This window comes from Diaporthe citri, assembly GCF_014595645.1.
Source record: "Diaporthe citri strain NFHF-8-4 chromosome Unknown scaffold_8, whole genome shotgun sequence".
In the NCBI taxonomy this organism is placed as follows: domain Eukaryota; kingdom Fungi; phylum Ascomycota; class Sordariomycetes; order Diaporthales; family Diaporthaceae; genus Diaporthe; species Diaporthe citri.
The window spans coordinates 2,777,501-2,798,405 of record NW_025064853.1 but is presented as its reverse complement, the minus strand read 5'-3'; the positions used below and the strand labels follow the sequence as shown (position 1 = coordinate 2,798,405).

Below are 20,905 nucleotides of genomic sequence, written 5' to 3'. Positions count from 1 at the left end.
GCCCTGTTTTTGGGGCAGAATGCATTCGCGTCTTTCAAAGATAATAAAGCATTCACCGTTCCGCTCTTTGAAGTGCTACTGTTTACAATCTTCGTCTGTGTACAACGGCTACCGATTGATTTTCAGGACGCGAACAATCTCCCTCGACAGCGAGACTCCCAAGTCACGAGACTCGCAACATCACGCCCAGCATGGCATCACAACACATCGTCGGCGACTCCTCGCCGTTCCTCAAGCGCGTGCTGATCCCCTTCTGGGTCGTCCGCATAATCGTGATGCTCATCTACGCCGCCGCATATGTGGCAGCTCTCGCCGCCATTGGCGCCTTTAGCGACGAGGTCAACGACGCGCTCGAAGACGAGGGCTATGAGAGGACGAGCTTCGGTGCTGTCATCGGGGTCATGGTCGTGGTGCTGGTGATCGTAGTGGTCTGCCTGATCCTCGACATCGTCTGCATCATCAAGCGCTCCCGGAGGACCCTCACACCACGCTTCTTCCTCATCACCAACGTCATCCAGACGGCCGTCTGGGTCGTGCTGATGGGCCTGTCTCTGGCTGGGGCGGCCGCCTCGGCGGCGACATCATCATCCCACTCATCGTCCTGTGAGTATAACAATCCTTACCACGCAGACGTACAATCTGTGACCAGTTGCTAACATCTGCTGTTCCCCCCTCCCCTAGCGCCTCCTTTGTCGGCCTTCTCATCTACGCCAGCGTCATCTTCCACAAGTCGCGCAAGGGGACGCTGAGGACCAACTACGCCCCCGCGGGAACCGGCATGGAGCCCCTGAGCCACAACACGGCCTACCCGAGCTATACCCAGCACGACGCCCCTCCGTACTCGGCCGAGCAGCCAAAGCCCTCGTATGACCACTACCGCGGGGCATGAGCGCACGGGGATCGCGCTTGAGTGATTTCGTGGAGGGAGGAGACATGGTTCTCTGGCTGGATGACTGTTATGGTGCATGACATGATGCCTGGTGTCTTGGAGTTGGTTTTGCTTTTGCTTTTGCTTTTGCTTTATTGCATCGTTTGGGTACTGTATTTAGAGAATGGGTCGGGAATTGCACATGTGACATCCCGGGAGAGTAATTGCGTGCATGAGATGGCGTCCACGGGGCAACATAGAAAGATACCAGTAATCGCTCTGAATTCATTCTTCCCGTGCCCATTACATATCGTACAACTTGGATGACAGTCCCGTGCTTACCTTTACTCCTGTGTTCTGGCGTCGCATACCCACAGCCGAGTGCAAATCTGTGATAGCCTCAGTCATTGACCGGGCAAGCCACCCATGACCTAACGAGTAATTACCGACGTGACCAGACCGGCCAGTCAGGGTCCCTCGCAAGCTGCAGCTGCGCCATGTGGATCCTCGCCTCCTCGGGGTCATCAAACTGCTTGAGCGCAGACACGGTCTTGCCATCCTCGTCAGGCTTCACGAAGTAAGGCCCGTCGACCTCGCACTGCGTGTACCCCTCAGGCAGCGTGCCATTGTACAAGAACGCCCTGACATTCTTGGCGAGGCACGACGACGCCACAGCCACAGAGCAGTGGCCGTACCCCTTGACCTCGACAATCTGCGAGCGCGCAAACGCCTCGTTGGCAGACCGCGCCGACACGAGCGGGCAGACGGGGTCGTAGGTGGTGGACAGGATCAGCAGCGGGTGGGCCGTCTCGACCCCGCGGCGCGGCACGTAGGTGTGCGTCCGCGGGACGCGCCACTGCTGCTGCGCGTAGAAGCCGCCGTACATGGCCGGGCCGAACAGGCTCGAGTTGAAGACGGGCGCGATGATCTCCAGGGCCGACTGGCGGTCCTGCGGCCAGTGCTTGGGCCCGGAGCGCATGTCGTTGAACTGCACGAAGACGTTGGCGTCGCCGTCGAAGCCCCAGGGGTCGCCCTTGCCGTAGGCCAGGAACGCCTCGGTCGCGTTGCCCTGCAGCAGCTGGGCGAGCTTGTCGGCGAGGGGGTACCAGTTGGCCGGCTTGTACAGGACGGGGAAGATGCCGTCGAAGAGGATCTTGGCGTAGTCGAGCAGCCCGTACTCGGTGTTGTTGATGTATACGCTCAGCGGCTCCTCGTAGACGCTGTCGGCGAGGCCCAGGACCTTGTCCCACAGCTCGTCGGCCGAGTCGGCGAGCGAGGACAGCGGGCAGTCCTTGCCCGCCTTGACACACTCGCTGAAGAAGCCCTCGAGCACCTTGGTCGTGTCGGACAGGTCCTCGGAGCTGGCGAGCTCCTCGTACCAGTCGAACTGGTTCACAACGCCGTCGATGATGACGCGGTGCGACCGCTCCGGGAACAGGCCGGCGTACGTCTGCCCCAGAAGGGTGCCGTAGCTGAAGCCCCAGTAGACCATATCCTTCTGTCCAACCGCGTCCAGGATGCTGTTCATGTCGGCCGCCGTCTGCGGCGTGTTGATGTACAGGCCGTGCTCGCCCATGGTGTCGGCGCAGGCGCGGACAAAGTTGTGCGCGTTGGCGTAGCCGGGCCCGCTGTCCTCGATGAGGCGCAGCGGCGTCGGCGCGGCGAGGTTGCGGCGGGTCTCGCGGTCCGGGAAGCACAGGGCCTTCGGGGTTGAGCCGTTGATGCCGCGCGGGTCGAAGGACAGCAGGTGGAAGCCCTCGCCGACGATGGTGTGCAGCTGGTCGCCGCGGCGGAAGAGGAACTCGGCGCCTGAGCCGCCGGGCCCGCCCGGGTTCAGCAGCAGGTTCTGGGTGGCGTTGTTCCCGCGCAGGCGGATCAGCGGCACGGTGAAGACCTTGTCGCCCGAGTTGGTGGCGTTGAACTGGTCCATGGGCACCGTGATGGTGCTGCATTCGACGGGCCGGCCGCTGATCTCGCCGCACTTCTCCCAGCTGATGTGCTCGCCCTCGTAGCTGAACCGCTGGCCGTGGTCATGGTGGTGGTGGTGGTGTGCACAGTGGTGGCGGTAGGCAGGGAGCAGTAGAGAGGTCCAGGAGTAGTGAATCACGGCAAAGCAGGCCAGGAAGCTGGTCAGCAGCATGAGGCCCCTGGTGTGTCGCGCTCGCGTTCGTTGAGCTCGAAGTCGAGGCGGCTCAGCGCCGGCTGTCTGCTCCAGGAAGGGCTGCTTCTCATCCATAATCGCTCAGGCTCAGCGTCAAGTTGATGATATGTTAGGAAGGAAAGACAATGGGGATGGGTGCATGAGTTCATGCGGGTGGAAGATGCGTCGAACACCTCGCCTCTTATGCTTCAGTGACGGCGATCAAGCAGTGAGTGCGTGTGTAACGGTGCTTGACTTTAGGTTCGAGCAGGCCCCGCAGTAAGCAGCGGATCAATCTTGGCCGCTGAGTTTGCACTGTGCTGCGGCACCGATGCTGCGGTAAATCTGACGCGCATGAACAGTGTTCCTAGGCCCGATCGGGCGTGCCCCTGGAGATCAGCCTGCTACGTATTGGTGGCTGACTGCAAATACATCCATTGCCTCTGACGATTTAAGATTCCAATCATTCTCATCCATCAGACGTCTTGCCACATGGACTGAATTGTTCTCGAGTATGAAGTATGAAATGTGTCTTGTCAGCTAGCCACATTCATTACTGCAGGTTGACGATGCCTTGACCTCGTCCTGCTGCTTACGGTGCAAAGGTGGCCAGCTTTAGTTAGGTCCCATTTCCTTTCGATTCATTTCATTCTCATGCCTGAGTATTTGAAGGTACTGTGTCGGTCGGAGATCTTCAGCGAAAACGCATGCTTGGATTGCCAGGAAACAGTCACAGGCTGCCGATGCAGTCCTCTTGGTCCAAGGACGCAGCACTCGTTCTTATCCTGTGGAGGGGCGATCGAAAGGCGAGTCACAGGCATCTTTCTCTCATTCCACATGTCGATCGGGGATGAACTGGGTCCTCAGAGGTCAGGTAGTCGTGGTCTCTCAGTTTGCGCACCAGAGATCAGTCCAGACGGAGGCACAAGGAAAGAGGGGGGGGTCGCATATCACGCTGGGAAAGAGCCCCCCCCCCCAAGACGCTGTCCCCTTGATAAGTCAGTTTATTTCATCCCATCTCAACAAAGCCACCTGGGCGGAGCGGCAAGGTCCCCGGGTCTCTTTCAGGTCCAGGGTGGTCCAGCAAAGCTGGAGGGTGACAGCCAGGGTTCGATTCTCGTCTCTGGCAGGACTTTTTTTGTGTTTTTTTGTTTTCTTTTTCGTTCCTTCTTCACCAACCTGACTGAGTGATTAAGCTTCCATGCTGGTGGTCAGCACTGCTCGCGTGACCCTCGACGTCGAGCCACCCACGTCCACCTGCATGGCAGCTAAAACTGACCTGACCAGCTCATGAAGTGGTGGCATCTTGCTGCCTCCACGGCCGCAGTCACTGCGTAAGGGCGCAACTTTCGCTCGATTCTTCCTTCTCAAAATGATCATTGGACGTCATTCTGCTAAAATTCCGTGTTTCCCAGCGTTCAGGTGCTCTCCACACGCGTACCTTCCTCCTTCCTCCATCGGGCAGCCAGCGACGGCTATTCAACTTCTGGAAGGCCGCTGAACCCAACAAGATTCCACAAAGGTACCTTAGGAAATTATGACTTGGCGCCTGCCTTAGATTTCTTTTGGGGCCCTGCAACCGACGTCTTTTTGGACTGGCCTTCCATTGGGACAGTCCTGGGCTTCTTGAGTTGGCCTGGCAGTGAACACTTTGGGCCCTGGAACTAAATAAGAAATGACTCAACAGGTGGTGTTTGAACATTCCATCTTTCACATCGAGATATTCCTCAAGATGGGGCCGGGATCCTTGGTCCCCTGCTCACACAACTGACTGCAGAATCAGTGACGGCGGAACATATGTTCAAATGTGATGTGTACTGCGACATGTTTGCAGGCAGTTCAAGTTCTAGTTCCGTCTTGCCGTCCGAGCTGTGACAAACAGCGATGATGTTTCAATATCAGGTGGTCAAAAACACTCCCAGAAATAGTGTTCACCCTTCTCCCATCATACCTAGGTAGCAATGTATCATTTGTGTTCAAACGAGCTTCGCAAGGCACTGGCTGGTGGCATGTAGAAGCACACGCCTGCGACCTTAAGATATCTACTAAACGGTCGCTTGCATGCATCAAAATCGGGTACGCCCATGTTGATATCATCCACTCGTGGGCACACAAGCAGTGGAAAGAAAGTTCGAGCAATAAATCTTGTCCATATCAGAAAGTTAACGTCGATACAAGACGATGACTAACAAGCTCAGACGAAGTCGTTCGCGCGTCTCCACATGTGCACATCACCGACAACCCGGGGCACCCCTCCCTCGGAGAAATTGCTCCACTCGGCTCCGGATTCACGGGACCTTGACTCGTCTCCACGAACGAGTCGTTGGCCCAGCTCCTCGTCCCCCCAGCCGACTTCTGATGGTCATGCGACGGGCAGCCAGCCCTGCGAGCACAACTTGACTGCAGGCCGCGCTCAACCCGGACCGGCACCCGCCATCAATGCCTCAGCAAGGCTCGTTGCCGAAGGGCAGCCGGAAGCGCACGAGGACCGGCTGTCAGCGGTGTCGAGTACGCAGGATCAAGTGCGACGAGTCCAAGCCCGTGTGTCGACAGTGCCAAGCAAATGGGTTCAGGTGCCAGCCCCTATCCACTTTGAAGTGGGAAGACGAGTTCGCATCGAAGGGATTGGCTTTCGGCCGCAGTGGTGTGTGGTCGAAGTCTCCACCCGCCGCCAGGTCCCCGGATTTTACCGGCGTTGGACACAAGGACACTATCTGGTGTGATATCCCAACGATACAGGCTTACAGCTTCGTCAATGTCACCCTCGGCAGACAGACCAACGAATGTGTCGCTTTGAAACGTGTCGAGTCACCAGGATCCAAAGTTGAGCCTTTTCTACCGGGTCCGCAAGGCCACCATTACGATGAAGCCCAAATCAAGCATTCTGACAGTCTTGACGCTCTGGAAATGGAAGCATATCTGTCCACCCACGTTCGTCAAGCGGGAAAGGAGCACGCATCAGGGACGCTCAACATCAACCGACCACCATCCCTTCTATCATTAAGCTCGCTCCAATCGACCCTCTTGACGTATTACATGGAAAGACTCTGTCCATTAACAGTGCCGAGTCCACTTTCCAAATCTCCATTTGCAACGCTGATTCTCCCCTTCTCAATTTCCAACTCACCAGTGGTTCTGAATTCAATACTGGCACTTTCTGCGAGCCACCGTGCAAGACAAGATGCCGCATTCAAGGCCACGGCACTGCAGCTGAGCGGCGGCGTCCTTCGCTACCTCGGCCGTAGGATGAGGACGACCGATACGACCCAAGTCGCCCTTGATCCGGAGACGCTGGTCATCACGATGCTGCTCTGTCTGATTGGTATCATCCACGATTGCGACGAGCGGTGGGTTGTGCACCTAAAAGGTGCCCGAGATCTCATCCGATTACGCAGACAGGCGCTCCTCTCTGCAGCTCCTCAGAGCCAGTCGACGGCTGAGCTGGTGGACTTTTCAGAGAAATTCTTTGCTTACCAAGACATTATCGGCCGGACGGCCTGCGGCGAAGAACCGATATTTGACGGCGACTTCTGGGTGTCCCACGGGACTAGCAACGACACAGACGCGTGGCTGGGATGCTCACCAGAACTTGTCTCCATACTGTGCGAGATCACGGAGTTGAGCCGCTTGCGGTCAGGGAACCCTGCTGCGAGTGACGTTTTTCTGTCTCGGGTCTATTCACTAGAGAAAAGGCTTGGTCGGCTTGAGCAGCGAGTGTTTAACCCGGAGGACGAAGTACTCCAGACGACGGCTGAGCTGAAGAGGCTTTCGGCTGTCCTGTATCTCGAATGCGCCATACGCGACGCTCAGCCTAAGTCTCCGCGAGTGGGTGCTTCCGTTACTCAGATTTTGCGACTGGTCTTTGCACTACTGGAGCGAGATGTCATGGCCGGGCTCGCGTGGTCCATTTTCATCGCAGCTGTTGAGCTGGACCCGTTGGAAGACCTGGTCTGGACAACTGAGACAACATCGGCCGCACCACGGCATGGACGAAACTTTGTATTGTTCGCTCTGGACAAAATGGCTGGGAATTCTGTATCCAATATTTCACAAACCCGCTCAGTTATCGAAAGGGTCTGGCAGTCGAGGGACATGGACGCAAATTCCGAGCAGCATCGTGGACGGAACGACTGGGAACAACATGTTGCCCCATTTTGTCACGGCCTCTCCTTGGGATAGATAAGACACCCCAGTATATGGCCGTGGTAGCAGGTCATGATTCCTCGAAAGATCAGACAATGCGGCCGCTTATGAATGCAAACCACCTATTTGGCACTAGCTCTCACATGGAGCACCGCCGCCCGGCATCAAGCACCCCTCGACAAAGACTGCTGTCCTTTTCACAGAACTCATCAAGTCCTCGGCGTACTATTTTGTCATGCGTATGTTATGGAGCGTTCCCTCAAGGTGAGTTCTAGATGACTATCTTGTTGCACCGGGCGAGTCATCCCTCTTACTGACAATCAAATTTGGAACTAGCGCTGAAGGTTGGTCTCTTCCCACCATGCATCTGGAGAGACAGTCGCTATTCTCGCGATCCTTGCCTTGCACCGGATTGGCCACATCTTCTCCATCCCTCGAGCTTTGGCTCTACATTCTCGTAAAATGTTACCTAAGTCCTAGCGATGAACGTCGGCCGATCGATAGAGACAAGATCTTTATCAGTGGAATGCCAACCAAAGATTGTTAATACATATTATATAAATGAAGGTTGAGTGGGGCAGTTGCTCAATCAGGGTCGCCCAGGCGGCGGCGTATTCATGAGAACAATCTCGTCAGAGTTCATTTAAAGCAACATCAAGCCTAGATTCTGGCCTTCTCGAAAACCGTCAATCCAGTCGAGATGTCCTCTACATATATAACATCTCATAAAGTCCGAGACTTAAGACTGCTTGTAAGCACCTTCCTTGGAACGAGCCCAATCACCTCCGAATCGCTCCAGTATTTCCCACTGCTTGCCGCCAATGAGCAGGTGATCAGTCGCCTCGGTGTATGGCTTCATATAGTCCTTAGTGATTTGGTGCTGCAGCAATGGTCAGTCAAATGACAGTCTACACTCTCTCATACAACCTCTTCTTTTTGCCCAATCAAAGACCACAAACGTGCACTAGGTAATACCTAGGCACAGAAGGTTTGGAAGGGAGGAAGCAGGTACTTCGTGACGGAGAGATGTCCGAAATCTTACCTCCAGGAACCAGTCCTTGCTTTTGCTCCAATTCTCAACCCACTTGAGCTTGTTTGGCTCGTCTGGAAACCTGAACAACTCGAAGCTCAGGCACTCTGGCTCGGCTGACACAAGTTTGAAAACATGCCAGAAATTCTCAAGAAACTCGTCTAGTTTGCCTGGCTGTACGGTCGTGGTGATGACGAGTGTGAACCCCTCACTCTTCTCTGGCTGTGGGAACGACATTTTGGTGTGTCTTAGAGCCGCGGTGAAGATATACTCGGATTTGTGGGCAAGGCACTGGAGGAGTTTGGATGGTATGCTCAGAAGACAAACACAGAATTCGACGAGGGGAGCGGATCAGAGGGGTTTTAATGTTGCATTGGAGTGCTCCGCCGTGCCCGTACCAGCGGTTCTTGGATTTCTAATGTTGGTCCGACTAGTGCCGACTTACAGACCAGCGCGCCCGAACTAAGCACTTGCGCGGCAGCGTTGGTCAGCCGTAGGAAGGGGTAGGAAGACACACATATGTCAGCAGCTTGCTATCTAGCCCCACCAAAGGATTAATATTCATACGCGACTTGATAATTGTTGGTGCCACGGTTTGCTTCCTCGAGCTTTTCACTCTGAGCACCAACAGGAAACCATTAAATTCAGTCTCCAGTGTCCGGGAATGAGAATCAGATGCGCCGGATATGGATACTCAAGGAATGCATTTCATCAAAAATTGCAGCATCGGCTGAGTTCAATCTAGGAATAGTCGGCACTCTGGCCTATTGTTCGTAGCTGAGAGGCGAAGCCGTCAAGCTTGCCGTTGATAAACACAGATTTACTGCTGCTGATCCAAAGCAATGGCTTGCTTTCACGAGATACTGTTAAGCCCAAATCTTGTAAAGTCTGACAAAGATGGACACTGCCCGAGTGGAATTGCAAAGTGCGTCTGAGCAGCAACATGCGCTTGTGCAGAAATCAGTATTCAGACATTTGATTTCCATCTAAATTCACACTATCCACTAGGTGTGACGCAATAGAATAGACAAGATTAAATTCTACTTTTCTCCCTTGTTTGCAAATGTTGCTTGCCTGTCTCTTCGGTTTCTATCGACTTTTCCTTGATGAACAAGCTCGAAAAGAAGCCAACACAGGCGAATCCGGCCATGACATACCATACCACCTGGAAAGATTCTCGATACACCTTGATAATGCCAGAGAGAACATCTGATGGGTCATCAAGGCCCTTCAAGCCAGGAATGAATCCAATTGCTTGACTTGCCTGGTCCAGTGCCGCGGCGGCGGCTGGTAGAGGCTGGAGAGCAGCAATGGACTGCTCAAAGATACTGGCGAACACGGTAGACGCAATCGCAAGGCCTATGAGAGCACCAAAAAGGCGGAAAGCCACCAGTATACCGACTGCCAGGGCTTGGTCCTCGACGTTCGCGGCACTTGCCTGCATGGAAAGCGCCGGCACTGTCCACAGGGCACCAAGGCCAACGCCAGAGATGATCTGGAACCCAGCCGTCTCTGCTACGGAAGAGCCCCCGTCGAATATCGAAATGATACCAATTCCGATAGCGATTGTGATCCAGGAAGCCCAGAATTGCCACAGATACCGACGGCTGACCTCCACGGCGACCCCAGACAGCAGCGCAAATCCCACCACTCCGCAGCATGATGGCAGTAGAGACACCGCAGATTGAAGGGGTGACTGCAGCTTCACAGCTTGGAAGAATAGGGGCAGGTATGTGGTGGCAGGATAGATTATCAGGCCATGTATTGTGCCGCTGAGAAGGGTCATGAGCGACGTTCGAGACTTGAACATGCGGTGTGGAAATAACGGCGCGTCCGGCTTGGCCTCGTAAGCGGCAAAGACAAGAAGGACGAGCAGCCCGATGACCAGGGGCACGATTGTCTTCCATGAGGACCAAGGATAGAGATTTCCCGCCCAACTGAGCGGGAGGACAAAAGCAGTAGCTCCAATAGTGAATATGAGGCTCCCTATCCAGTCGAGCCGAGTAAATCTCGTGGAAAGAGGCTCATCGAGAGCCTTCAGGCGTAGAAAAAGGGCTGCAAGGACAACGTCGACCCCGAGCAGGGGCACATTGATCCAGCCAAGCCATCGCCAGCTGATGTACTCGCTGAACGCTGCACCTACTATCGGCCCGGCGATGGTACCCAGAGCCATGGGAACAGCCATCAGACCCATATACAGCGGTCTTTCTTTGAGCGTCGTGATATCCACAATCAGTATCTCGTTGAGGACATCGAGACCGCCGCCACCCAGCCCCTGGATCAGACGGCCAATGATGACTACCGCCATGGAATTTGCGGTGGCGAAGACGACGGATCCCACCAAGAACAGCACGTAGCATGTGTACAGTGGGATTATACGGCCGAGGACATCCGATGCGCTGGCGTATATAGGCAGGCTGATGACGACCGTGAGGGTGAAGGCGAGGTTAGCCCAGAAGGCCTGAAAGGTAGTACCGCCCAATTCTTCGGTGATGATCTGGGCCAATTAGCTTCTGTGACTATTTCGAGGCTTTGAGGTGGTGCAGCTGGGATTGACTTACTGGTATCGAGACCGCCATGATGGTCGAGTCCATAGAACAGAGAAACACCATGATTAAAAGGCACAGAAACGCCATGTAGAAAGACAATGGCTTTCTGCGACGGCCTGCCGTGCCAAGAGCCTCGTCAGCCTCGTCGTTCAGCGCCACGGGGTCCTTATGCTCCGGACTCATTTCTGCTCCTTGTGGCCCGGCTTCGGCCGACGTGAGCTCCAAATCATGGCTGCTTGATGTCCTAGCCGCGTCCATTTCCCCACTCTGTGTGTGCATAGATGGTGGCTCCCCGGTCTCCCTCAATCCCACAGCAGCCAGCTTCACGTCACAACTGTAAGCTCATCGCCAAAGTCGGATGAGCCGGATGAGAAAGCCTGAACACGGTGTCCGGCTGGCAGCTCTGATCGACTTCGTCCAGGGACCACAGAGACTAACCAGAAAGGGACCATGTGGTCACCAATATGGGTAAGATGCAACATTCCAGAGGTTGCCCAGACAAATGCTCGACCTGTCAAATTTCGGGAGCAAACCTGCAGATTTTGTGGCACCACCGATGTGGAATTGCTAAGCATAGTGACGACACAGCCGTGACAGCCTGCAGAAGAACGGGTCCAGGCGGTAGTTGTGGGCAGATCATGTCTTTCAAGACACAGGAGCGCCCTCCACCAGCCGATCATCACCACTTCTGGTCCTGTTCAACCCATGGATGCAGTCCAGGCACCAATATCGGATTTAAAATGTTGCCGATGGATAACACGCATCGGTCACCATCCCTAATGGCGCATGCAACGTTCCTCAATCTTGTTTGTGGGTTTTTGCAGGCCCAATACAAATTTTGGCGTTACACAACATACATAATCCGGCCGCCGGGCGGAAACCGGCTCCCAAAATGGTCAGCTCGCCTTCATCTCAGACAGGGTGCGTGCTGGGAGGTCATTCTGTCACCTTGCTACTGTACGAGCACCAAATTCAAGCTCATATTGTGAAGGTCAGCAGTGGTACATCTCACGAGTCTCACACCTATAGAGGCTTGAGAGATCGATGGATGGGTATTTGGGGGGGGGGGAGCAGGTCCTAATTGTTGTTCTTCTGTTGTGGTTTCAAGCAACGTTTGTCGCAGAATTTTCCCATGAAAGACAGTCGTTTCAAACAGCTCGAAGAAAGAGTGATAAGTGGCGCGAAGCGGCTCACTGAAAGAGGAACACTTCAGCAGAATCCCAAGACTTGATGGCAGACGGAAGGCTGTCACCTCTTGTTCTGCACCTCGATTACAGAATACGCATGTAAATTATTCCAGAGTCAGGAGGTAAACAGATTGGATGGTTGGCAATCGACCGTTGTGGCACCTTTCTTATTTCCATGCATTGCATCCAGGACGGTATCCTGGCGCCTGTACATCAGCCTATTTACCGGACACGAACTGTGGAGTAATCGTTTGAATTTTCCATGTGTTGTCTGTACTACAGTGGCCGAGTTCACGTGAGTAGAGGTTCAAGTTGCCACGGAAACCGAGCGCTGGTTACTTGTTCCTCCACTTCCATAAACTCCGGAGGGTCTGCGTCTTCGCCTTCGCTCAAACGTGCTGTCAGCAGTGGCAGAGTTTCCTGCTGAGGTATGCAAGCAAGGACTCTAGGATGCTACGACGTCAGTAGCAAGTGAGCGTTCAGCTAACTATGTTTTGACAAAAGCTAAGGCTTGAGACTTGACAAATCTTCAGCTTCGGACAAAGAATCCGATGAGGTGGAGACTAGTGATTTAGTACCCGAGCGTATACGAACTGCCAGGTAAGCGGGATGCGCTCGAGCCCGCCATTCAGCTCCTTTCCCCTGGATTAGCGCAACCGTATTCGCGGGAAACGCTGTCCAGATTCTTCTAGTTGCATGCTCCTGAACGGGCCCATCGTGGTCTCCTCGCCGTGTCCTGGACTATGCATGGTGCTAGCCCCTCAGCCGTTCCGGAACGTGGGAGTCGCGGCGCGCCGGGCAAACGCCACGAGAAGTAGTGCCGGGGTTGCAGATGCCTAGGAGAGAAGCTACTTGAGAACAAAGCACTCTCCTTGAAGCCTATATTCAGAGCACCCTATATAAGACATCTATTGAACAGGATCACGAGATGTAATCCTACTGTGACAGTCGCTTTTCCCCACAGCGTTGCCTTGCAAAGTCCGTTCGGGCCGTGCCTCTCTTTAGACCACATTCTTTGAATCAACCAGACCTTTCGTTAATTCCGATCCTTCAAACCGGGCAACATGCTCTCCAATCTTCAAAGCCTATGTCTCCTCCTTCCGCTGCTCTCTGGGCTTGGCCAAGCCGGCCTGGTGCCCCAGAAGAGAGCCGACATGTGCGGCCAAAAGGGCGACGACCGAGGCAACGGAAACTTTGACTATGACAGCAGTGCCAAATACTCGACCTACGCCAAGTGCTCAGCTCGCTGCCTTGCGAACGCAAAGTGCAAGAGCTTCAGCTTCGGCGGCAAGAATTGTTTGCTCTTCAACGTGGCCGTGAGTGGCAACTTCGATGCCTCCTCGAGCAGCTCCGACACATTCTACGACCGTGGCTGTGTCTCGTCCTCCCCAGCAGCAGCTCCCAGCCCAACATCAAGCTCGTCAAAACTTAGCTCTTCGTCGACGAAGCCCACGTCCAGCACTTCCACCAGCTCTGTGAAGCCCTCGTCAACACCCGCCGCCACGCCGGCAGCCACATCCTCTACAGCGTCGCCGGGTGTGACAATCCCAGCTGGCTGCAACGTCCCCAAGACGCTCACCATAACCTCTTTCAAGTGGTTCAACTCGACGCACAACCTGGACTGCGCCAACCCAAACTACCCCTCAGACGCGCGGGTGTGCTGGAACAGCGCGTCCAACACCGTCTGCGCCGACGGCGACCCCTCGTGCACCTGCACTCCCTACTGCTACACGGGCTTACCCTCGGCCGCGTACCAGCCGCTGGGTTATGGCCCTCCCGACACCATCTCCATCGGCTTCGCCACGGGGGCCACGTGTGCCGCCGCCAACGCGCAGTCCATCCGCCGGTACGAGATCGGCGAGGGCCACTTTGACTGCGGCAGCGCGGCGGACTACATCGGCTTCTACGGCGACTCGAACAAGGACACGGGCAACACTGGCAGTGTGTATTACAATAATTACAACGGTGGGTGCAGTGGGAAGATCCCCAGGTACGAGGGCAGCTTCCCCCTGACTTGCACTCATGACGCTGGCAACAATGCTACTTGTACTGCGCCTGTGCCTTTGGAATTGACTTTGGTTCGGCTTGGGTAAGCTCCAGGGCGGACTTTGCTGTAAAGAGAGCTAGTGATTTTGATTCATGATGGGAAAATATCCGAAGCCCACTCGGAGATATATATTCGCAAAGTACCCTACCAGGGGGAGGGGGGGTTGCGTATAGGTGCTGCAAGCAAGTTAATGAAATGGCGATATAATAGTGATATGCTATTAATGTTTTAATAGCATAAATTTATATATGTTTAGCATAACTTATTTATTATTAATATATAATTATTTTAACATATTATAATATATAATATAATATTAAACCTTAATATAAGGGGTAAAAAAATCCTTTTCCTTATCCTTAATTTAATTAATTATTTATTGTTTATTAACTTAATTATTTATTATAAGAAAATATATGAAATTCTGGAAATATTTAAAAATATAAATAAATTTAAAGTAAATAAGGTTTAAATTATTAATTTAAATATAAGTAAATGCTTAATATAATATAATAAAGTATAATATAAGGTTAACTTTAATATATATTAAAATTAATATAATGTTTTTCTTTAAATATTATTTCTTGTTAATAATTATTATATAATATTTTACTAGTATTTTGCTGTAATCTTTAAAATTTAATTTAATGCTGGCATTATTATAAAACTTGACTGTATTGGGTAACCTAGTCAGAAACCCCCTTCCCCCTGGTAGGACATTTTAAAGAAATAAATACATCCGGCCCACATCGTACGATCCAACAATCTGACCTCGCAAAGTTGACAAGAGTCGTGGAGAGCCATTGGTTCCAGCCCGACTCGATATACCAAGCCAATACAGCCATCCGACTCCCACTCGTATTATACTCCAGCGAAGCAGAGCTAGAGTAACGCCACCTTCAGAAGCGAGGTGTGTATACTTCCTGCACTTGCAAGGCATAAAGCCCCCGAGGCAGCAGGAGCAGGGTGACATACACACCCCACGAGACTGAGTCCTACGCTTCAATATGAAAGAAAGACTGGCCCTTGGAGACTATCTGAGTACTTGGCCAGTCCTGGTGGATGCGGTTCCACAATGAGATGCGCAACACCCTCATAATCTCGATCGAGGATCTCAGTCAGCCAAATCGCAACTGCCGAGCGAAGCTTTCTCGGAAAGCTGCGATATCGGTGTGTTGTGTTACGTCGCCCCACAACTCTGGGGCGCACAGCGCTGAAAAGGACCGAGGGAACAAGATATATCGACCTTGGCACGATGGTGGCTGATCCATCTTGGAAACGAGCCTGGGTGGGCGCTTTCCCGTAATGAGAGTCCACGTTGACCCAACCAACCACGGTGCAAAACACAAGCGACCCGCGTGCACATGCACCGGGCAGCACGGACTTGGTGTCTGTATTGTCTTTCAACCTCTTCCAGCAGCGATCATGCCACAGAGACCTCCTTCCCGGTACGGGCGCTCTCCTGAATGGCCTCGACAATCTTGAGCACCTCGGCCGCCTCCTGGGCCGGCACAGGGAGGTCGTCCTGCTTCCCAGACGCCAGTGCCTTGGCGAGGAGCTCGTAGAACCTCAGGTAGGTCTGGGGCTCGACGTTGGGGAAGGTGAAGTCCTGGATGGACCCGTCGTCCTGGACCACCTCGATGGTGCCGTTGTACGCGGCGCCGTCGACGCCGAAGCCCGCGTCGGTGATCTTCATGCCCGCTTTCAGCTGCGGCTCCTGCGCGTCCAGCCCGGTCTTGTGGTAGCTTCCCTTGGAGCCGCGGACCCCAGAAGCGCGGCTGCTTGCTCTCGGCGCTCAGGACCCCGATGCGCACGTGGACCAGCAGGCCCTTTTCGGCGTAGCTGAGCGTCGCGTAGATGCTGTCCGGCTCGTTCTCGACGCCGCCGACCCCGGACACGAGCCTGCCCTCGCGCTGGTTGGTGAACTTGCCGTAGGCCGCGGTGGGCTTGCCGAAGAGCACGTAGACCTGGTCGAGCAGGTGCGTGCCCAGGTCGTAGATGGCCCCGTTGCCGTCGGCCATGGTCAGGGTGCTCTTCCATGACGTGGGGGCGTCTAGCCGGTAGCGGTCGAAGTGCGTGTCGAACTCGTAAACTCGCCCCAGTTTGTTTTCCTGGAGGAGATGCTGGACGGTTAGGAAGTCCGCATCCCACCTTCTGTTCTGATAGACGCAAAGCAGCTTGTTCTTCTCTTTTGCCAGCTTGACCAGCTCCTCAGCCTCGGCCGAGGTTGGCACGAAGGGCTTCTCGGCGAGGACGTGCTTTCCGCTCTCGATGACTCGCTTGGCCTGCTCGAAGTGGGTATTTGGCGGGGTGGACAGGACGACGAGGTCGATCTCGGGATCTTGGAGCAAGGTGTCGAACGAGGTATAATGCTTGACCTCGGGGTGGTCCTCGGGCGCCGAGTTGCCTTCGGAGGGCTTTCGTTGAAGGATGGAGTGCAACTTCAGGTTCTTCGTCGCCGCCACGAAGGGGATGTGGAAGACCTTCGCGGACAGTCTGTCGTGACGGTGCCCGGTCAGCAGTGCTTTCGCATGTCTCCCAAAGAGGTGGTCTAACTTACCCATATCCAATTACAGAAACGTTGAACACTTTATCAGCCATGATGCGTGTCTAGGTGGAATACTTGCCGTGGACACAGTTTCGAGGCTTCAGTTTGATGTCAAGATGCTGGATCTTTTGAAGTCTCTGCTCGCGCAGGTGCGGATCGTGCCCATTATAGCGGCCGAGAGCTGAAGACTCTCGTGTGTAGACTGAGTAGACGTCGTGATCCATGGCCTGACGGCCCGACCTCGGCAGCTAGGGCGATGAAGCTAACCCCTGCTCCCCCTCAGTTGGACCCCGTGGAGGCGGGCAGCTTCAAGGTTCAAATCGGCGCGGTACTACCGGATTGGGAATCCCGGGAAAGCACTCATATCCTCAGTAGCTTCAAAACAAGCAAGGAAGGGTTAGGAGCATTTGTGACCAGAGGCTGATCACGCGAAGCCCTCAACTTCAACCGGGACAGGCTCGGGCAAGCTCCGAACGTTGGTACACAGCGGTGACATCAGGCTTCCGGCGACGGTTCAGATGACGAGAGATGCTTGAATTCAAGCTGCTTACCAAATGTCCTGGTTACCGCTGGGCGAACCACGAAGTATGCCTCGTTTGAGAAGGTGCGTGTGTGGTAGGTGATCCTGCGTCTCTCCGACGTCCCGGCTTGTCGCGTTGACAAACTGCGTGGGCACCGGGTGAGGATGGGATCCATATAGACTGCTTGGTAGCAGGAGTAGCCCTCTCTTTCATGACTCTTCTAGCTCAGTGTTACCCTTTCTCTCGTATCAAGATTTGGTGTGACTACTATAGGACAGTGAAGAGTATGAAGGTACTTGTGCTTGGCCCTCCGAGGACGGGGACCCAATGTCCGTTCTCTACCCCAGCCTGGGCATGCCGAACCAGGCTAATGAGCCGAGGCATAAAGCACTTGCAGAGGCTTTGACGCAGCTTGGCATCTCGAATGTCTACCACATGCGCGAAGTGGGCAAGAACAAACACCAGGACTTGTGGATACAAGCCCTCGAGGACAATCTTGAAGGGAAAGGGCCCGCGTGGGGACGAGAGGACTTCGAGAACATTCTAGCCGGATTCGAGGTACGCGTCCCGACAATGTGGCTCCTGGGCGGAATGGAGCACTAGATCGGTGCTAATGAGGTGGATCCAGGGGGTTGCCGATTTCCCAGCGGCCATCTTTTCCGAGCAGCTGGTAAAGGCGTATCCAGAGGCGGCCATCATCCTCTCGACCAGACCCGAAGATGGCTGGTACGCTCTCATGATGTCGACCCTGGTCCACTATCATACAAACATGCCGGCAGATAGCACGTCGCCCATGGCACCGTTGGCCACCAAGTATCACTCCCTGTGCTGGGGCAATGACTTTGCGACCAACGGCCGGGGCTATTTCAGAACACACAACGACAAGGTAAGAAGCCTGGGAAAAGGCCGGAGGTTCTTGGAATGGGACCCCAGGGATGGGTGGGAACATCTCTGTGGATGGATTTCTTGGGACCCCGGTGCCAGACCGTCCGTTTCCACGCGCAGATGACTGGATACAATACAAGAAGCTTGTTTCTGCTCAGCCCCAGCCTCAGCCTTAAGCTAGGGTTGACCCAACAAAAGGTGCACGATTTCTGCTGCCAGGGCGGGCCCCAGAAGCTGTCCGTGACCCCTGCTCTTGGGTCACGAATCCACTTACATGCAGTTGATACTACTGCGGCTGTTGTACTTGAACGTCCATTGACACCGTGCCGAAAAAGGTAATCGCCAATCTTCACAATGATATCAGGACCAGTGAAGCGCTGGCATGTGTCAAAATCAATGCTTGGCTTGCTTGCCCCGGCTCCCGAAATGACCATGAACCAAACAACCAAACCGCACGCGGAATGTTTGCCACCTGTAGACGCCCCTTCAACCTGATTTGCGGGCCAACATGGCCGCCGGGGGACGACGGAAATAAAACACCTCAAGGAAGGTGATAAAAAGTTGGGAGATACGGCCTGCAGCTTGATCTTGGCAAACCTCGAATTGGATTAACGCAGGATCCTTCGACGCGGCTAGGCCTTTGCCGTGTAGCCGCGTTGGACCACAACAGTCTTGCCAGGCAGCCACTCGATCTTGGGAATAAGCACAACGCAGAGGGACGAACGACGAGGTGCCTCAGATAACAAAGCGTCCTGCTGTGCTGCTGTTGTATGTTGGCCTTCCTCAAGACGACTGCGAGCCCAGCCACATCGCACTTGTCGCAGCACGGTTGCGTTGGTGCGCGGCACCCCATATCTGTCAGTCTACAAGTACGGTGGCGTGATGACCGCGAGGTCGTGAAGGTTTCCGCCCGTCCAGAATGACAGCGGGACTCCCGAGAGGCCCGTTCGGGCGCTTCGTCCTCGTGGCAGCCGTGATCGTCTTCTTTTTCAGCTTCGCACATTACATGAATGTTGTGCCAGACAGCGTCCGCCTCACGACATCCACACCCGAGGAGCCGAACAAGATACCGGTCGAGCAGGAGGAAAAGAGCCCCGAGCCCGGGCCCGAGAGACCTCCGCCGGACTATTCTACCGCGCCCCAGTGTATCCCGGAGCTGGAACACCTCAAAAAGCTCGGCCTTACCAGCAATATCAAGTTCACCAGGCGGTGTATCAAGCCCGTCTTCTCCACAGCAGCGCCTCAGTCATCACCTGCCGACCCGAATGCGGGAGGCGTGGACCGAGATGTTGTCGCCAACATGACACAGCCGCTCCTCGCTAGCTCGCCCGTCGACGTCAACCTGCTCTCCTGTGACGGCATAGCCGACGACTACATCCCTTGTGAGCCGTTCAAGCTCGCCGTCCCGGACCCGTACCCCGAGCGGGTTGGCCAGTACGACCACCTCCTGTTTGCCATCGCGACCTCATCCGAGCGCCTCAAGATCGCCAAGCCCCATTTCGCACACTGGATGGCAAAATCAGGGTCCCCGCTCATAGCCCTCGTGACCGACAGGCCCAACGAAGAGTCGGGCCAGACACAGGAGGCCCTCGAGGCGGAGCAGGCCACGACATGGCCGGCCCTCATCGACGAGTTCGCCGCCGCGGGCATCCAGCTCCTTCTCGTGCGGCCACACGACCCGGCGCACTCCGTCTCCCAAAGCCACATGATGGTCATCCTCGACATGCTTGCGTATGTGCGGGCCCGGCGTATGTCAGCATCCGAGTACGCAGACTCGGGCGCCGACCTCGCGCACAACGACACGTTCTGGCTCGGCATCCTCGACGACGACACCTTCCTGCCCGCCATCGAGCCGCTGTCCGCCGCCCTGGCCGCGTACGACCACACCAGGCCCGCGTACCTTGGCGACCTGTCCGAGTCCTTCGCCGCCACGCGCTTCGGCATGGCCGCGTTCGGCGGCGCGGGCATATTCCTCTCCGTGCCGCTCGCAGAGGAGCTGGGGCCCCACCTGGGCGACTGCCTCAGCGGAAGGGGAGGGGACATGCAGCTGATGGAGTGTGTCCACGACCACACGCACACGCGGCTTGAGAGAGTGAAGGGCCTTCAGCAACAGGACATGAAGGGGTCTATGGATGGTTTCTTTGAGAGCGGGTGGCGGTTCCTGACGCTTCACCATTGGAAGAGTTGGTACTCTGCCCCTGTTCTGGACATGGCCCGCGTCGCCCTGGTGTGTGGCGGGTGCTTCCTTCAGCGATGGCGGTTCCCAGACTTTGGCAGCAGTTCTCAGAACAAAACTGAGATGGGTGCTTGGGATTCCGGATTTGGAACGGATAGGTCGAAGGCCGAGGTCGTCTTCACCAACGGATACTCCATCGTCAGATACCCCAAAGGTGCGCCGGAGTTGGATCTTATGGAGGGAACGTGGGAGGGCGCCGACGGTAAGGATTATAGGTGGTCCCTGGGTCCGATAAGACAAAAATTAGGCAGAGAAGAAAAAAAAACATGGAGGCTTGTGGAGAGTGTGACGGATGAGAAGAACGGGGCCTTGACGCAGATATACGTCTTCAAGGACGAGCTGGGGACGGATGAAGTCATCGAGCTCATTTGGGACCCTAGGTAGCTAGTAACAGTAAGGAATGGTATCAGGAACCACAATACCATATTACCGCCTACCTAATATTATAACTTTAATTACCACCTAATTATAAAGGATGTTATACTTATATAGCGGGGAAGCTATAAAAGCATAAAATTAATTAAAAAAAAAGGAAAACTTAAAAAAAAAAAGGAAAAGCTAAATTTAATTATACTTTATTTTATAAATTTATTATTTTTATATTATTTATATATAATATATATATTATATATCTTTAATTACTTTATTTATAATTAATAATTTTTATAATTTAAATATTAATATAATATTTTTTTTTATTAAATAATTAATTAATTTAATAAATTTATTTTATTAAAATAAAATAAATTTA

At 54.2% G+C, this 20,905-nt stretch overlaps 9 protein-coding genes across 9 annotated transcripts; 5 read left to right on the top strand and 4 right to left on the bottom strand.

Annotated features, from left to right (window-relative positions):
• Positions 1 to 191: 191 nt before the first annotated feature.
• On the top strand, positions 192 to 889 carry INS49_015085 (uncharacterized protein; the record flags this gene model as incomplete). The annotated part of the gene is made up of 2 exons (XM_043175771.1): positions 192 to 607; positions 682 to 889. The coding sequence occupies 2 exons, from the start codon at positions 192 to 194 to the stop codon at positions 887 to 889; spliced, it is 624 nt and encodes a 207-aa protein (XP_043020728.1).
• Positions 890 to 1,310: 421 nt separating this feature from the next.
• Positions 1,311 to 3,104, bottom strand: INS49_015084 (uncharacterized protein; the record flags this gene model as incomplete). The annotated part of the gene is made up of 1 exon (XM_043175770.1): positions 1,311 to 3,104. The coding sequence occupies one exon, from the start codon at positions 3,102 to 3,104 to the stop codon at positions 1,311 to 1,313; it is 1,794 nt and encodes a 597-aa protein (XP_043020727.1).
• Positions 3,105 to 5,447: 2,343 nt separating this feature from the next.
• On the top strand, positions 5,448 to 7,187 carry INS49_015083 (uncharacterized protein; the record flags this gene model as incomplete). Its single annotated transcript, XM_043175769.1, has 1 exon — positions 5,448 to 7,187. One exon carries the CDS (start codon positions 5,448 to 5,450, stop codon positions 7,185 to 7,187), a length of 1,740 nt encoding a protein of 579 aa, XP_043020726.1.
• A 703-nt stretch (positions 7,188 to 7,890) lies between these two features.
• Positions 7,891 to 8,418, bottom strand: INS49_015082 (uncharacterized protein; the record flags this gene model as incomplete). The annotated part of the gene is made up of 2 exons (XM_043175768.1): positions 7,891 to 8,031; positions 8,194 to 8,418. 2 exons carry the CDS (start codon positions 8,416 to 8,418, stop codon positions 7,891 to 7,893), a joined length of 366 nt encoding a protein of 121 aa, XP_043020725.1.
• A 796-nt stretch (positions 8,419 to 9,214) lies between these two features.
• Positions 9,215 to 10,913, bottom strand: INS49_015081 (uncharacterized protein; the record flags this gene model as incomplete). The annotated part of the gene is made up of 2 exons (XM_043175767.1): positions 9,215 to 10,678; positions 10,743 to 10,913. 2 exons carry the CDS (start codon positions 10,911 to 10,913, stop codon positions 9,215 to 9,217), a joined length of 1,635 nt encoding a protein of 544 aa, XP_043020724.1.
• A 2,068-nt stretch (positions 10,914 to 12,981) lies between these two features.
• Positions 12,982 to 14,010, top strand: INS49_015080 (uncharacterized protein; the record flags this gene model as incomplete). The annotated part of the gene is made up of 1 exon (XM_043175766.1): positions 12,982 to 14,010. One exon carries the CDS (start codon positions 12,982 to 12,984, stop codon positions 14,008 to 14,010), a length of 1,029 nt encoding a protein of 342 aa, XP_043020723.1.
• A 1,377-nt stretch (positions 14,011 to 15,387) lies between these two features.
• On the bottom strand, positions 15,388 to 16,565 carry INS49_015079 (uncharacterized protein; the record flags this gene model as incomplete). Its single annotated transcript, XM_043175765.1, has 3 exons — positions 15,388 to 15,699; positions 15,767 to 16,460; positions 16,525 to 16,565. The coding sequence occupies 3 exons, from the start codon at positions 16,563 to 16,565 to the stop codon at positions 15,388 to 15,390; spliced, it is 1,047 nt and encodes a 348-aa protein (XP_043020722.1).
• A 795-nt stretch (positions 16,566 to 17,360) lies between these two features.
• On the top strand, positions 17,361 to 18,094 carry INS49_015078 (uncharacterized protein; the record flags this gene model as incomplete). Its single annotated transcript, XM_043175764.1, has 3 exons — positions 17,361 to 17,591; positions 17,662 to 17,919; positions 18,077 to 18,094. 3 exons carry the CDS (start codon positions 17,361 to 17,363, stop codon positions 18,092 to 18,094), a joined length of 507 nt encoding a protein of 168 aa, XP_043020721.1.
• A 743-nt stretch (positions 18,095 to 18,837) lies between these two features.
• INS49_015077 (uncharacterized protein) lies at positions 18,838 to 20,538 on the top strand (the record flags this gene model as incomplete). The annotated part of the gene is made up of 1 exon (XM_043175763.1): positions 18,838 to 20,538. The coding sequence occupies one exon, from the start codon at positions 18,838 to 18,840 to the stop codon at positions 20,536 to 20,538; it is 1,701 nt and encodes a 566-aa protein (XP_043020720.1).
• Positions 20,539 to 20,905: the final 367 nt, after the last annotated feature.